General features: G+C 40.8%; 1 protein-coding gene across 9 annotated transcripts in view; it reads right to left on the bottom strand.

Annotated features, from left to right (window-relative positions):
- Positions 1–16,340, bottom strand: part of USP7 (ubiquitin specific peptidase 7) — an 84,214-nt gene that overhangs the window by 40,390 nt on the left and 27,484 nt on the right. For 4 of the 9 annotated variants that reach the window (XM_083414082.1, XM_083414083.1, XM_083414084.1 and 1 more), the window contains one exon: positions 424–528. In XM_083414082.1, coding sequence (XP_083270208.1) covers positions 424–528 — 105 coding nt within the window. Of the gene's footprint in view, positions 1–423; positions 529–5,648; positions 5,801–6,763; positions 6,940–16,340 lie in introns of those variants that run through there. The other 5 variants (XM_083414085.1, XM_083414089.1, XM_083414087.1 and 2 more) reach the window with 3 other exon arrangements.

Here is a 16,340-nt window from a genome sequence, read left to right as displayed (position 1 = left end):
TATTCAAAAGCATGCTTCTTCTAAACGCAGAGGTCCCATGTAGCCGTCATCAGGCAAAACCACAGAGACAGCCTTTTTGTCCTCCATGAATCTGCCATAACTTAAAGCCCTCTTACCCACTAGCCATCAGCAGCACATCCTGTAGCAATGAGTTCCATAAAAAATAATGAACAGTGTGCAGAAAATCTTTCATTTGTCCTGTTTCATTAGATGACCTGAGTTATTGTCTTACAAGAGAGGGAGGAAAAACTCCATATCCATTATTTCTACACTATACGTTGATTTGTAAACTTCTACCATGTCTCCCAAATACATACATGAGGATGCAAAAGCCTTTCAGGTCCATCAAATGGATATACTACTCACTGAAAAAAACAAGCGAGCTCCCCACCCGCATCAAAGCAAGTAGAAGGGATGACTCACCATCTTCCATGTCTTCTTCTGTGTTGTTGTGACCATCAGCCATTGCTACATTCCCATTGATGACTGGGTTTTGAGTAATTCTTGGTGGATCATCAGCATCTCCAGCTTATTGGGATAAGGAAAACAGAAATAGATCAGTAACCTGGATCTTGACAGTAGTTCTGACAAATTACAGTGGTCCTTGGGTTACATACGCTTCAGGTTACAGACTCCGCTAACCCAGAAATATTACCTCGGGTTAAGAACTTTGCTTCAGGATGAGAACAGAAACTGTGCTCCAGCAGCAGCTGGAGACTCCATTAGCTAAAGTGGTGCTTCAGGTTAAGAACAGCTTCAGGTTAAGAACGGACCTCCAGAACGAATTAAGTACTTAACCCGAGGTACCACTGTATGCAGATCTAAAACATAGCAAAATTATGCAATATAGTAAAAAGCTAATATTTCTTCTAAAATAAATTAAGATCTTACTTTGGGTTCTTCACATTTGGTTGTATCAAATGTGAACCATATTCTGAGTAGCCCCACTGAAACAAATGAACGTAACTAATTTAAATGCCTTAAACTCAATGGGTCTACTTTAAATAAAGCTTATTTAGATACAACCTTCTGTGCCCACAACACTGTCAGAACCAGCCTTTAGCAGGCTTCTGACTCAATTACTTTGTTTATACTATGCTACTAAAAGTTATCTAACTTCATGCAAAAATGTTTCCATATTTTATCAAGAATTACTGTTAAAGTCAAGCTCCATTTTTATTATTTCCTTCCTTCCTCACAGCAATGCAATCCAGCAACAAATGCAAAACAAGTCTCAAAAGCTGCATTTCTCCAGTTCACATTACACATTTAGCCTTCAAAGCCTATTCAGCACCCAGGACAGAGCTATACAAAGTTAACACTGGTCTATGGTACAATGATGGTGCCTTCAGTGCTAACACAAGAGAAAGCCTGTTCAAGTAAAGATTTTCAAGATTAAAGGAAGGCTGACTTCAGCACGCTCACGAAGTCTTAGAGACAACATACACACAGTGCTAAGGACACATTTTAAAATCTTTTAGGCTGTATTAATTATGGACTGCGACCATTTCCTTTTCATGAACTGTTTTTGTAACCTTTTTTGTACGTTTGAATGAGAGAGAGGTGTTGTTGTTTTTAAACAAGATGCATTGGTGCTTGCCTCCCCCTTTAAGTATGCTTAGAATAGGTGGCTTTTAGGAAAAAGCAGCCAAGGAGGCCTCTGATCTACATCCAGAACACATCAAGAGTGGTTTGTCCTTGGGATGGCTATTTTTAGTGATAAAATGGTACAGGATGAAAGGGTAAAAGTTCTACTTCACCCATGCTACAGTCCCAATCCAGCTGTTTTTTCTGAAGAGAAGGCAGCTTCTGTGAACAGCTTTTAAAAATGCATGCTTAACATGAATGGTAGTCTGGCACGTAAGTCTTCACCAGCTCTAGACCTCACTCATTACACAATCCACCTGCTGCATCTTCCTGCTCTGGAAAGGCTTCCAGGTTAGTCTGCAATGCTAAAAGCTTACTTCCTAAGAGTGTCCACTTCAAGTCAGTTTTTCTCTGGTAGCACAACTCCAAGATCTATAATCTTAAGAAATATTTCCTCACAGAATGGGTGTTGCTGAGTCCTGCCTGTGAGTGAACATTTATTGTTGCTGTCACAATTAGACAGATTACTTTCCTTCCACCCAGGTTTAATACCCTGCAATGACTTAGCATGCACCTTCATTTTAAGAGGATGTGCTCCCCGTAAAACAACACCTAGAAACTCAACGTTTGGTTAGATAACTAGAGGTATTCACCTGATTTGTGCACCCTGCAAATGGAACCAGTTTAAAATACATAGACTGAGCATGTTTTCTGTGCTTCAATGCATAAAAAGCTTGGCTTCTGGGTGACGTCGTGAGCCTTCAGCATCCAAACCTATACAAAATGCCAATAATGTCTACAGCTCCACCTTCCTCACAGCATAGCCGTGAGAATAAAAAGGAATTTGAAAACTCTTTGAAAGCAATGATTTAATAAAGATCCACCATAAATCCCTGAAACATCAGGAGAGCACAGAAGCCTAAATACAAGACTTGGGAAAGAAGTGGGGGGTAGTTAAGCTCATATATCCCAGAGGCACTTTCCCATTTAAAACATCTCCTGCCCCTGACCCAAACCAAATATTGTTCTACCACAGAGCTCTGAATAAGCCATTTTATGATATGCAAGACCAAAACACTTTGCAGAGATGGGAATCAAGTGGAGTGGAAGGCCAAACTGGTATTTACCATCCAAGTGTGATGCAACAAAATTATGGTAGTGAACATGTGTGCACTATTGCATTCAGTGGCATGCCAGAATAATTGTCCCTTTCAATAGACTGATGCATGCCCCTCAAAACACCAGTGGGAGTTGGGGGTGAGTTGTTCAAGTCCAATGATTTGCTTTAAGAGATTTCAATAATGTAGATCTGTTACATGCATTCTCTGACCACACAGATACTGCCTACTTTCTTCATGCAGATTCAAGTTGTTGCAGAGCAAAGCAAAAAAGATGAGTTTTTTAAGCTCAAATCTATACTAATGTAATAAAACCAACACTGAAACCAAATGTCTATGGCTGTGGAAGTGCTAAATTCTCCAGGCCAGCCTGCAAATGTGGATTGTCAACTGGGGGCAGATCCACACCATATATTTAAAGGATGTCCAATGCACATTTAAAGCACATGACTTCCACACCCTTCCCAAGGATCATGGAAACTGTACTTTGTTAAGCATGCTGGGAATTTGTAATGTGGAAAAACACAGTTTCCTGGATTCTTTGGTAGGCGTCATGTGCTTTAAACGTGAATTGGATGTGTTTTGAGTGTTTGGTCTGGATCTGTCCCTGATCTTCCTTCTTTTGAAGCCTTCTGCATAACAGATTCAAACTCAGACTGCAAAGGAAAACTATATATAGTCAAAGAAATGTTTACGCTCGGTGCTAAACAAAGCTATGCCTGGCCCAAGCAACAATTTTTTTTGTGAACACTTGTATAAAAATGTGCTTTGTCTTTTCTCTATCACCCCCCACACACACACACTGTTATCCATGTACCATATTGGCACGAAAATAAGCTTCATCAGAATACAGAATACAAGCCACACCTTTAAAGATGGAGAGGGGGAGGGAAAAAAATACCCGAATAAGCCACTCCATTCCTCGCTGCTCCTGGCTGCATACTTGGGGGGGGGGGGGACTTAATTCCGGAACGAATTAAGTTCTTAACCCGAGGTACCACTGTAATTGAAAGAAGGCACTGGAATTCAAGTAAAATCCCAGGCACCTGCTTGTATGTGACTCTCAAGATCATTTAGAAATCTGAACTGTATTTCCAGGGCTGGAAATTAGTTGTCCTGAGATACAAGTCTTCCTACTTAACTAAAAGAAAAGCTTGTTATTGAAAAATAAGTTTTATAAACATGATGGTTGCCACAGGAGTTTCTCCTGCAACCAGTCCAATACAGATCCACACGTAAATAGGGTGAAAATGGACCAATGCATTACCAACAGAGCTTTTGGTGTGGCAGAAAGGGGGAGGGGACAAGAGTCTTCAAAAGGATCCTCATCCAAAATCTATAGGCATGCAACTAGGACCAGGTGGTGGCCAAGAGCTCCCTAGAGGCTAGTTACTTAAAACCTCTCATCCCTATATATCCATTTCTACCAACCCCTTTCCCACCATAGCAGCCCATCTACAGCAAAATATGTGCTTGCAACCCCTAGGACACTTAAGGATTATCTTAGTTTCACAATGGTGTGCCAAAGTCTTGTCACTTACATTTAAATGTCTGTCATGGGAATAAAAATATATCCTCCAGAGATATACTCAAGTGAAGTACAGCAAATCATTTTAAAATTAACATTTTCACCTAGAGATGTGAGGGCCGGGGGGGGGGGATTCCCATTTTTGTTAAAGCCTTTTTTGTTTTTTTCTGAAAAATTGGAATAAATTGAGAATAATTAGATTATTAAATATTTAAGACAAGGTGTTCAGATATTTGCTCACTCAAAATGATTTCCAAAACTGTGCAACAGGAAGACAATTCCTGTACATTGAGGACAAGTAGGTCTTGAGCTGTACAATAAGAGTATAACTCTCAAAGTTGAAGTTATAATAGCACTGCTTCTGCATTTTGAGTGGATTACAAAGCAAGCAGCATACTGAGGGCTTGATATTGGAACGGTACTGTCAGATGTTGCAGAATACAGAACATATTCAGGTATTTGGCCAACAGATGCAGTCTGGGATTCTGCCAAACGCATCCCTCCTGCAACATAGTGGTTAGGCCTGTGCACAATACGGTCTCTGACTCCTCTTGCTTCTTACCTACTTCAAATTCCTCCATCTTCTGCAGCATGTGAAAGAAATTGATGTATGTTGGAAATGCACCAAATCAAGAAATAAACTGGCATATGAAAGGGTAGAAGCTAGTTTCGATCTGGGCAGATTTTCAGTTTTTCAAAGTCCATGATAAATATGATGACAAATATGAGAAAAGAGAAACTGATAGTGATAGCTTAGAAAAAGACTAAATATCATGTAGTGTTCATTGATTTTTGTTTCCCTTCCCCTCTTTCCCCCAGTTCTTTTTATGGAAATGCATGCTTTCTACCTGCTTGACAGGAGGACTGGAGGAGACACAACAATTTGTTTTACTATAACGTTGAAGGTTTCTATTCTTATTGTTTTTGCCTTGTCCTCATAAACTGGCAAAACCAAAGGGATGCTAGGTTCCTTACAGTGTAGCAGCTTCTACATCCAGGTGTAACAAAACCTTAATAAATTAAATCTGTAAGTACTGTCTGAATAAGCTGTATTTTAAAAATATCAGACATGATAACTTTATGGTAAACCAAGTGATACATAATGCACTTAATATTCTTAGAGTAACAGTGTGGCTTTCAACATCTAAAAGAGTGCTAAAAAAAGTAGTATTGCATTTTTTTCAGTTTCTCCAAAAGAAATCTGCTGCTCCTCTACTTCAAAAGAAGGGAGGGCATTTTCCCCCTCATGAGAGGGTGTATCTGTTGCATAAAAAATGATCAGAATTCTCTCTGGCATCAGGAATTGCACAGTTTGCAAATATCGCATTGGAGGACTAAAGCATCTTAATGTGGTTTTCTATGTACTTTTGCAAACAAAAGTTCTGCAAAGCTTAAGCCAGATATTAAGATCTCACCTGAGTTGAAGACATAGAGTTCGAGTAGGCTCATGATGATTTAAAAGTGACGGCAGGTGGAGATCGTTCCTACCAGTGCAGAAATGTAGTGGTAAAGAGTGGCCTAACATCTATCTATTGTGTCCAACCAGCTTGATGATCAGCTACATCACCTAGAGAGTTGCAAGAGAAGCGATTAACCCACCCAGACAACGTCCGTGGTTCTCAAGATACAAGATAAAGTTCCCTAATCAGGAACAGCTTCTGAAATTATACAAACTCCTTCCCAATAGCTCTCAGCTAAGTTGGGTCAAACCAATATAGTGTGCCCTCTTCTAAATGTGTATAGCAGGGAGTGCTACTGTAGCTAGTTATGGAAGCTTCAAGGAGGGGCTATTCAGTCTCCCTTTTAATCCAAGGTACTCCCATTCCTTTTTAATCCAAGGCACTTTGCACTGCACTGTCCACTAACATGGTAAGTGCTATGACATTTTCTGCATGCTTGGCTGATTCTCCTGTGCTAGTCAGGGGCCAGTAGCCTGTAGCCCAACTAAGAAAGCCCTGTAAACAGCCTCTATAACACTGCTGTTCTGTTTAAGTGGCTGCAAATGCTGTTCTGCTGCCAGCTGGTATGTTCCTAGCACCCGGAAGTAGCTATCACTACCTTCAGATAACCAGATGACTGCTAATTTGTATGGCTTTTCTACAAAGATGGAATCAACCAAATCAAGGAACATGAGCTTTTGTTTTTTTAATGGGGGGGGGGGAGAAATCCATATTACTCAGACAAGTTAAGACTCACTTGTTTTTCGCTCCTAAAAGAAAATGCATGCTTTTACCACTATAAGAGCCTCAGAGGTTATATCCAATACATTTACACAACAGCATATTACTGCTGTTATGAGAAACATAGCCTGCATCTTTTTGCCCACCTAGGAAAACCATCACCAAATTTGGGGACTGTAATAATTGCAAGAGAGCTTTCATAAAACTCTGAATAATTCAAACAACTAACTAAACATGAGGGAGAAGTATGCTAAATGAATGGAGAGAGCCAAAGTTTTACTGCACCCAAATCGATCAAGCCAGTGCTGCTCAAGACGATTTTGATGATGGAGGAACGGGGGGAGGCTCACTTTCTCAAAGGTGTTGGCTGCACATTGTCGTTCAGGAGAATTTGATTTGATAAGGCTCAGTAACCATAAAGTTTATAAATCACTTGCTCTGCTAAGCACAACTGGTTTTTCGAATACTGGAGAGTAATGGAAAAAACTGGTAGTTGCTCTACTATTCCTTAAGCAGGTAAGTCAGAATGCTGGACCCAAGAGTTCCGTGACAGTTGCTGCCCCTGGTTCAGCCAGTGGCTGGAAGCTAAGTTTCAAAAAAGCTCTTATCTCCAGCCACACATACTTTTTTCGTTTTAAAGTCCCATAGGGCAGGAGACATAGAAATGAAATTTACAAGAAAACATACCAAATCAAAGAAACAAAACACTAATGGGAAAACTAATCTGAATTACTATCTCATTGTCTACCTTCATAGAGTAAGCACTGAATATTTCTAACTTCAACAGTGTTTTAAACATAGCATTTATTTTCTAAGGGAAATGCACAATACAAAGTCCAGACTACACCAGATGGAAAAAAAACCAAAGAAGCAGTGCATTTGCTACACAATCCTATACATGTTTACTTGGAAGTTCAGCTGTATTCAATAGGGATCATTCCAAGGAAAAGATATAGGATTGCAGCCAAAAAGGACATTCTTAAGAGAGAAAGAGTGCAACCTAACAAATCAGCAGCTATGCACAGATTTTTACTGCAAGGCTCAGAGAAATTAACAGAGTTTGAATGACAGGAAAACTCGGTGAATTAAAGCAAAGGGCTGAATGAAGTACTGCCATCCAGGAGTCAAACAAATTAGTACACCAAAAAGTGGTATTTACTTCACACATAAAAAATACCAACAAACCCCACCTCCGAGCAGGAATGAAATTCTGAATGTCCACAAATGCATGTTTCTATGCTTACTTAATATATAATACTTTCTTATAAAAATAATCTAATCTCTTTAATGTATGCACAATCAGAGTGCACCCCCACACAGCTTTTATAATGTGTGAATATAAGGAATGAAGGTTCCAATCTGAGTTAATGATCATGAGTATTGACTCTGTACGTGTCTTACAACTGCTAATACAGTAGATAGACAGATAGATAGATGATAGATAGATAGATAGATAAAGATCTAGCAAATGCAGCTGCATTGATCCATAAGAAAAACGCTCCTAAAAGTTGAGTAATACCTTTATTAAAGGTAAAGGGACCCCTGACCATTAGGTCCAGTCGTGACCGACACTGGGGTTGCGGTGCTCATCTCGCTTTATTGGCTGAGGTAGCCGACGTACAGCTTCTGGGTCATGTGGCCAGCATGACTAAGCCGCTTCTGGCGAACCAGAGCAGCGCACAGAAACGCCGTTTACCTTCCCGCCGGAGCGGTACCTATTTATCTACTTGCTCTTTGACGTGCTTTCGAACTGCTAGGTTGGCAGGAGCAGGGACTGAGCAATGGGAGCTCACCCAAAATGCCACAAAGGTGTGGGAAGCTTCTGAGTTCTCCAGAGCTATTAATCAGTCAAGATGTAACACAAGCAGGGTATGGGGAGAACGAGGGGAGAACAGTACAAACTCAAGCTGACCCTTTCAGCAATGAGGCCAACTTGTAGACTCAGTTCCAAGACTGAAGAGTTAGGGGTAAATTCCATTTTTACCACCCTAAATAGGGATTTGTTTTGGTGCTGAAAAAATAGGACTCCAACCCAAGCCAAAATTAGTAAATCCATGAAACTGTGGAACAGAGAAACTGATAAAAAGAAACTATTCTGTGTTTTAAGCAATGTAACAATGTTGTTAAACTATATATCAGATGTAATTACACTCTGCAGATAAAACATGAGCTAAATATTTACTATTGTTACTTGCTTAAAACAAAACAAATTTCCTCCCCTTTATCCCACATTTTGATGAGCTGCATGAACTATGGGTGCTGAAATTGCCTCATGAGCCTGGATTAAGTAGTAACAGCTACAATGATGCAATGCTTGTGAAAAAAGGAAATGCTGTTGTGCATTGCATCAAAATGTAAGAGACATCAGATTCTAGTATGATCTAGCTTGGTTGCTGGGAAAAGCAAGCAGAACTTGGTGCCAATAAAGGGAAGAATCCATAGCTATCAAATTCCCTGGAAAGGAAGTTTTCACCTCACACTACAATCACTCAAGGTGCTTTGGAATCACCTTATTCAAAAGCAACATTGATTTCCTGTAAAAACATTTTCTTGTGAGGGAGGCAGTGAGCATGAAGTAACATTGTTTTATGTACTATACAGAATACAGGAAAGGCTTGTGACCTACATCATGGCTTTAATACCTGCATCTATTTTACTGAAACTCATCCAGAGGCAGAAGCAGAGCTGCTCCAACCAGTTCTGGATCCTGCCAATGCAGATTCTTTGGATACAAGTCAGCATGCTAGGGTGGTGGTTCAATAGGACTGAGACAAAATGAGATGCTTTGCCAATCACCCTTCCAACACAACTGGAAATTATATCCCACAATAATTAATCCAGAATTAAGACACCGCCTCATAATTGCTAACCTGGCTAAGAATCCTCACTTGAATCATAAGTGTATATTGGAAGAGGGAAGGAAATCACTTGGTTACTTTTAACAAGCTTTTGTGAGCAAAACAACATGGTTACTGGGTAATTTTCTGCATTAAATGATATTGTCCTTGTTGACCATTCTGGGGAAATTAGTCCTACTGTAAAGTGAAATTGGAATTAAAAGTCTGAATTCAATTTTAAGAAAAAAAGAGGGACTGACAAAAAGTTATACAAAATTATAATTGTAATCAGATTAGCCAAAGCACACATTGTATTTTCTGGGGCCTGTCTCCCTATCTCAAAATACATTTCTCTCCACTACACGGAGCACTATGCGGTGCTCTCTTGGCAGTAACAATGGTAGAAAACTGAACTTTCTGAATATAGTACCAGTACCACAGATTTCGGCTGTGAGAAATTGTACTTCTATTAACAAAAAAAGGAGCCAAGGTCTGCCAAAAACCTTGAAACACCAATGCAATCCTTTTGCAATCTTAATTATTATGTGTTTATATTGTGTATATATAACTGTTGCAAGCTATTATTTTTTAAAAAAAGGAAATCATGGTAAGTATCTAAATGAACAAACAAACAAACAAACCCACGAACCCATCACATTGAAATAACTATTTTTTATAATCAATTCCATTCTCCCCTAACTTTTTTATGGAGTACACGAAATGTGCTTCACACTGGGACCAGACTGCGGCCTCCCTCTCACCTATCAGATGAGATTCCTTGCCACCAATGGCTACCAGGTGAATGCTTAAGTATATGGCTGCTTTAAGCACACACACCCTATGATACATTAGAGATGCATTTACAGTCTGCCTCAACCCTACCTAGTCCTGCCTCTGGACAAAACAACTTATTTCTTGTATTCTTTCATTTGCAGTTCCTAATTTTGTCATTTGCAGTTAGAACTTTGTTCAAGGTGCTTTGGAGCAATTAAGTTAGATGCAGCTCGCTCCCTCCCTCATTCATTCATACATGACTTTCACTCATTTCAGAACAACTTACTGCCTATTTGGGAGTATGGTTATAACCAAGATGCTGTATCTTCAAACTCAAACACTAAAAGTACACAAATATAAACTATTAATGAAAATGAACTTTCAATGACTCTCCCCTCAGTGCAGCTTAAGTTGTATCTAAGTCTACAAGCATCAATCAATTTAATCAATTGATTCACAATAACTGAAATAAACATTCTGTCTTTTAAACCTGGATCTTCCACAGGACTGATGGATGGACTTGAACTTATTTTAGTTCCAATGTATTAGCACACTGGTCTACACCTGATAGGTCAGGATCCATTACCAGGTCAAAGGCCTGATCTAAGGTGGATAATAACAGCAGCACTACCACCATATAAACATACGGTAAGAAATGGGTTCCCCAAATGCATGTTTGGGTTAAAGGTGGATCGCAGATCTGAAAAGCTGAAGACTACTGTTTTAGGAAATAACAGAACACTCCATATTATTTCTCTACTATTGATGATGAAGGAAACATTAAAAGATGGCTTTTCATCTTATTTTATTCACAGTGGAACAAAACAATGCAAATAAAAAGAAAACAATATAGTCTTATGGTAAAAGGAAACACAGATGGATTTTTTTTAAAAATAGTGAGCAAAATGTTGACATCCCAGAGATAAGGTAAATCTTAATATTATTATTTGTAGGAATGCATTTATAGTTGCAAAATGCTGGAAGAACTTGAACCATCTATTGTTAGAAGCATGGCATAATAAAGTATAGATAATTATACTGGCAAAAAAAATTAAACTAGTAAAGTTTGGGCATAAAGACAACAAAAGGAAATATTCATTTTATGAAATTTAGTCTGCTCTCATTGATTTCTTTAATAAACAGGATAAGAGGGGGTTTTTATAAAAAAAACTAGTAAAAATAAGGACTTTAAACCACCATGGGTCTTAGCAGCACTTCCCACCTCATTTTTTACTTTTGACAGCCCACTCACTTTCCCTGTGTTTCTTGCAAAAAGAAGGCCCCAGGCCCTACTTGGTGACAACAGACTGTCTCATTCAGTGGCCTTTGAGCAATTTAACACCTTTCACCCCCCTCTGTCCTCCTCACCCAGGTTCTCACCTGGGTGATATGAATCTTTGCCCATAAACATCCACAGCAAGAACCTCCCACTCCTTGTTCAAAATATAACTGAAAGCTTTTGCTTAACATTTGATTATAGCCGCCCTGAGCCAGGCTTCGGCTGGGGAGGGCGGGATATAAATAAAAATTTAGTAGTAGTAATAGTAGTAGTAGTAGACTGAGAGCCTTCCTTTGAGCTCCTCAAAAAGCCACCCTTAATGAGGTTTTGCAACATGTGTTTAAATTTTCAAAATCAGACAAAAGAAATACAGTACTGTATTACGTTGGCTGGCAGCCTTAGCATGCAACAATTGAGAGGCACTCTGTGTGCTCTCTTTTGCCCAGAGATAATAACAATAACACTGTAGCACAGGTGGCAATTTGTGATCTCTAAGCACTGCTGTCAACGCTACCAACAATCTACCAACCTCTTTCATACATTACAGTCACTGCACCTCCCATAATCATCACTGCTATAGCTCTTATTACATAAGCCCTCCTGACAAGAATCATAGAATCAAAGAATCTTAGAGTTGGAAGCGACCCCAAGGGTCCTCTAGTCCAACTCCCTGCAATGAAGGAATCTCAGCTAAAGCATCCATGACAGATGGCCATCCAACCTCTGCTTAAAACCTTCCAAGGAAGAAGAGTCCACCACCTCTCATGGGAATTCGTTCCACTGCTGAACAGCTCCTATTGTCAGAAAGTTTTTTCCAAATGTTTAACTAGAATATCCCTTCTTGCAGCTTGAACCAACGGTTTGAGTCCTACCCTCCAGAGCAGGAGAAGGAGGCTCCCTCCTCCATGTGACAGCCCTTAAGATATTTGAAGATGGCGATCATATCTCCTCTTTTCCAGGCTAATCATGCCCAGCTCCTTCAAGGCTTAGTTTCCAGACTCTTGATTATCTTGGTTAATAATCATAATCATAATCATTTATTATTTATACCCCACCCATCTGGCTGGGTTTCCCCAGCGACTCTGGGCGGCTTCCAACAAAGATTAAAAATACATTAAAACATCAGTCATTAAAAACTTCCCTAAACAGGGCTGCATTCAGATGTCTTCTAAACATCAGGTAGTTGTTTATCTCTTTGACATCTGATGGGAGGGTGTTCCACAGGGCGGGTACCAATACTGAGAAGGCCCTCTGCCTCGTTCCCTTTAACTTCGCTTCTTGTAGTGAGGGAACGGCCAGAAGGCCCTCGGCACTGTACCCCAGTGTCCGGGTTGGACAATGGGGGTGGAGACGCTCCTTCAGGTACACTGGACCAAGGCTGTTTATTAGGGGTTTAAAGGTCAACACCAACACTTTGAATTGTGCTCAGAAATGTACTGGGAGCCAATGTAGGTCTTTCAAGACCGGTGTTACGTGGTCTTGGTGACCGCTCCCAGTCACCAGTCTAGCTGCCGCATTCTGGATTAGCTGTAGTTTCCAGGTCACCTTCAAAGGTTGCCCCACGTAGAGTGCATTGCAGCAGTCCAAGCGGGAGATAGCCAGAGCATGCACTACTCCTGCGAGACAGTCCGCGGGCAGATAGGGCCTCAGCCTGCGTACCAGATGGAGCTGGTAGACAGCTGCCCTGGACACAGAATTGACCTGCACCTCCATGGACAGTTGTGAGTCCAAAATGACTCCCAGGCTGCACACCTGGTCCTTCAGGGGCAGAGTTACCCCATTCAGGACCAGGGAATCCTCCACACCCACCCACCTCCTGTCCCCCCAAAACAGTACTTCTGTCTTGTCAGGATTCAACCTCAACCTCAACCCATTAGCCGCCATCTATCCTCCAACCACCTCCAGGCTGTCACTCATACAGTACCTTCACCGCCTTCACTGGTTCCGAAGGAGGTAGAGCTGGGTATCATCCGAATACTGATGAATACCCAGCCCAAACACCCTGATGATCTCTCCCAGTGGCTTCATGTAGATGTTAAAAAGCATGGGGGAGATGATGGAACCCTGAGGCACCCCACAAGTGAGAGCCCAGGGGTCTGAACACTCATCCCCCAACACCACTTTCTGGACACGGCCCAGGAGGAAGAAGCGGAACCACTGTATAAAATGAGCAGGAGTGCTCAATTGGCTCTACTAGGGTGCCTGCTCTGCACTAACCTTCTCACCATCTTGCCCCTCCAACTCATGTGCAGTGATGCTGGTGCCAGGCGGCTGGTAAATGCAGCTGCATCTCCCCAATAGCTCCTGCTTGGTTCTAATTCCCATCTTTGATATGGCTTCAGTGCAAGGTCTTGGACAGAGTTGCTGTCTCCAAACCATAGTTTTACATCTTGGAAAGGTGAATTATAGTGAACTACTGTACTTGGTTGTTTGCTTTCACAACTGGTCACTGAATACAAACCTACTCTTTGTATCTAGGGGTGTGTGATGGGAGGTAAGTGTTAATACAGAAAAATGGGCCTCCTGCCACTGCATTAAACTGTAGTGGCAAGAAATATTCATAAAGGAGATCCGACTCCACAACACTAATTTCCCCAGCCAGATCCAGTGAGGTAAAGGTGGTCAGTCCCCCATTCTGCAGGAACATAGTTAAATCTTTATCTCCTTTCTTGTTGTCCCACCATGCCAAATTCCAGGTGAGGATATTAAGATCTTTCTGAGGTCTACTAAGTCAGAAATGAGAGCTCTCAGGTGGTCTCTCTGTACCACCAGCTCCAGTATGGCTGGCTATATCACCAGCATTTGGTCTTGAGGATGCATAGTTTTTTGATGGTGGGTTCTTATGGGAATGGTTAAATGTCAATTTCCCTTCCCTAGTTGAAGACTTATTCCATCTTGGATGGAAGTTCCTGCCATAGGGTTTTGGGAGCGGTGAGGGGTTAAAGGTATCATCCCTACAGAGAAATCTTTCTTGTCGCCCTTGTCTCTCCCAACATACAGGAATGTTATTGGGGTAGGTTATGTATGGGGGCACTGCATTGCTGCTAGTGCTATCATTATATATAAGATCACTTGACCGGTACCCTTTTCGATATAAGCTTGGTACAGTGTGTCTATCAATTGTTTCTTGTTGGATGGATGGTTGTGGTCTGTATGTGAATTGAGATCTTTGTCCTAGGGAGTGCTTGCCCCACTTAAATGACACGTATTTTATAAAGTTTTGCGAAGTTGGGGAGCAAAGACCAGAAGGTATCTGCAGGCAGGGCTGTGAAAAGCAGCTGTCTGAAATCTGGAGATCCACTGAAGACATACTGACCTACACAGATGAAAGGTCTGACTCAACACAAGACAGCTTTGGATGACCATATATGTTCATCTTAATTGTTTCATGGCACCTTCAGGTCTAGTAAATGCTTACAGATGACGACTTCTTTCATATTACCAAATGGCTTACTGCCCAAGATCGTTTATCCTGAAATACATTTGTGGCCTCTTAAAGACTAGTAAGACTAATTTTGGCTGTAAAATATTGAAAAGTACTGAATTCCGCTGGAATTCACCCCAAATGTAGCAACTGAAAACATCAAGTGAAGATAGAAATCTAGTCTGCCCACCAAAATAACAGGTCAAAACTATAGGAACATAGAAAGCTGCCTTATATTGAGTCTGGCTGACAGCAGCTTTCTGGGATTTCAGACATCCATCTCTTGCAACCTTACCTGGAAATGCCAAAGGTTGAACTTGGGGCACTCTGCAAGCAACATAGATGTTCTGCCACAGAGTTATGGTCCTTCTTTATACAGTACACTCTGAAATGAATGCTAAACCAGCATAATTCATCAGGAAGAAAAGTGACAGCTATAAATCCAACACCATTACTGATCAGAAAAGCTACAGAAGATCTTCTCCAGTCGATGGCATTTCCCCATCTTTCTTTTTGGTCATATCTGTACCTTGCCTTTCCTCCAAAGAGCTTATGATGGCATACAATCCATGCTTGTTCTATCCCCATCCCAATCTGAATGCAGTCCTGATAATTTAGTTAGAACACTGAACATGGGCCAAGGAGATCCTATCTATTCTTAAGCCTGTATCCAGTAAATATACATATTTAAAGACTACACTCCATCACCAGCTACGGCAATACAGTTGCAGCATAAAAATACTGGACACAAACACCATGAGCTACTACCTTTCAGAATTCTGAAGAACCTGAAAATGTAACTGTGCAAATGTTGAATCTCCCACCAGAGGAGGATTGCTGGAAATAACTTAAACAAGTGGGGAAATTTTATCTGTCCCCACTCCCAGGCTAACTTTAACATCTGGGTAGAAGAATCCACCTGTCAAGAATATAATGCCCACCCACCTGACAAAATCCACTGCACTTGCTTTAAGGTGGATCTCACAATCCTTTCCAAGTAGAGAAGAGTGGGAGCTGAGCACTCTTTATCGCAATCTCTCCCAGATCATGGCAAGTGCAAATCCACTGCCATAATGTACTTGGAGAAGGAGTTGCTGACAAAATAAAAATGAGCAGCTCAGATCAAAGAATTTGTCGTCCTGTGAAGGGGACCTGGTATGACAGTGCACTGATTTTTCCTTGTCTAGTGTCTGAATTATTTAATACCATAAGGAAGACTAATCCAAGGCCGGGAGGTAGGGGGGAATTAACGGCCTGTTTATGCTTTGAGTTATCAAGATACAAAAATTCCTTAATTCCAATCATTCTCCAGTTGTCTTAAAACTATCAAAAAGAGTTAGAAATTACCCTGTGGATTCAATGGTTACAGCACACTGAAAGCTATTGCTCAACCGCCCTCCTACTTCTTAAATTCCACAAAATCCCAATAGCATTGAACTTTCTGATCAAAACCAGCTTCTCTTAGTCACTTTTAGTGACTAAGTACCTCAACCTCAAAGTATCAGTGGCCTTATGGTGCATAAGCAGCTTGTTTCCAAAAAGTTGGAATGCAGAATGTAAATTGGCTATGTGTTCATCAAATAATGCACTTTATATCAAATTCAGAAATTAAT

This window comes from Podarcis tiliguerta (genome assembly GCF_965153285.1).
Source record: "Podarcis tiliguerta genome assembly, chromosome: 14".
NCBI classification, from domain to species: Eukaryota; Metazoa; Chordata; class Lepidosauria; order Squamata; family Lacertidae; genus Podarcis; species Podarcis tiliguerta.
Note: the sequence above shows the minus strand (reverse complement) of the source record. Positions and strands in the feature narration are given on the sequence as shown.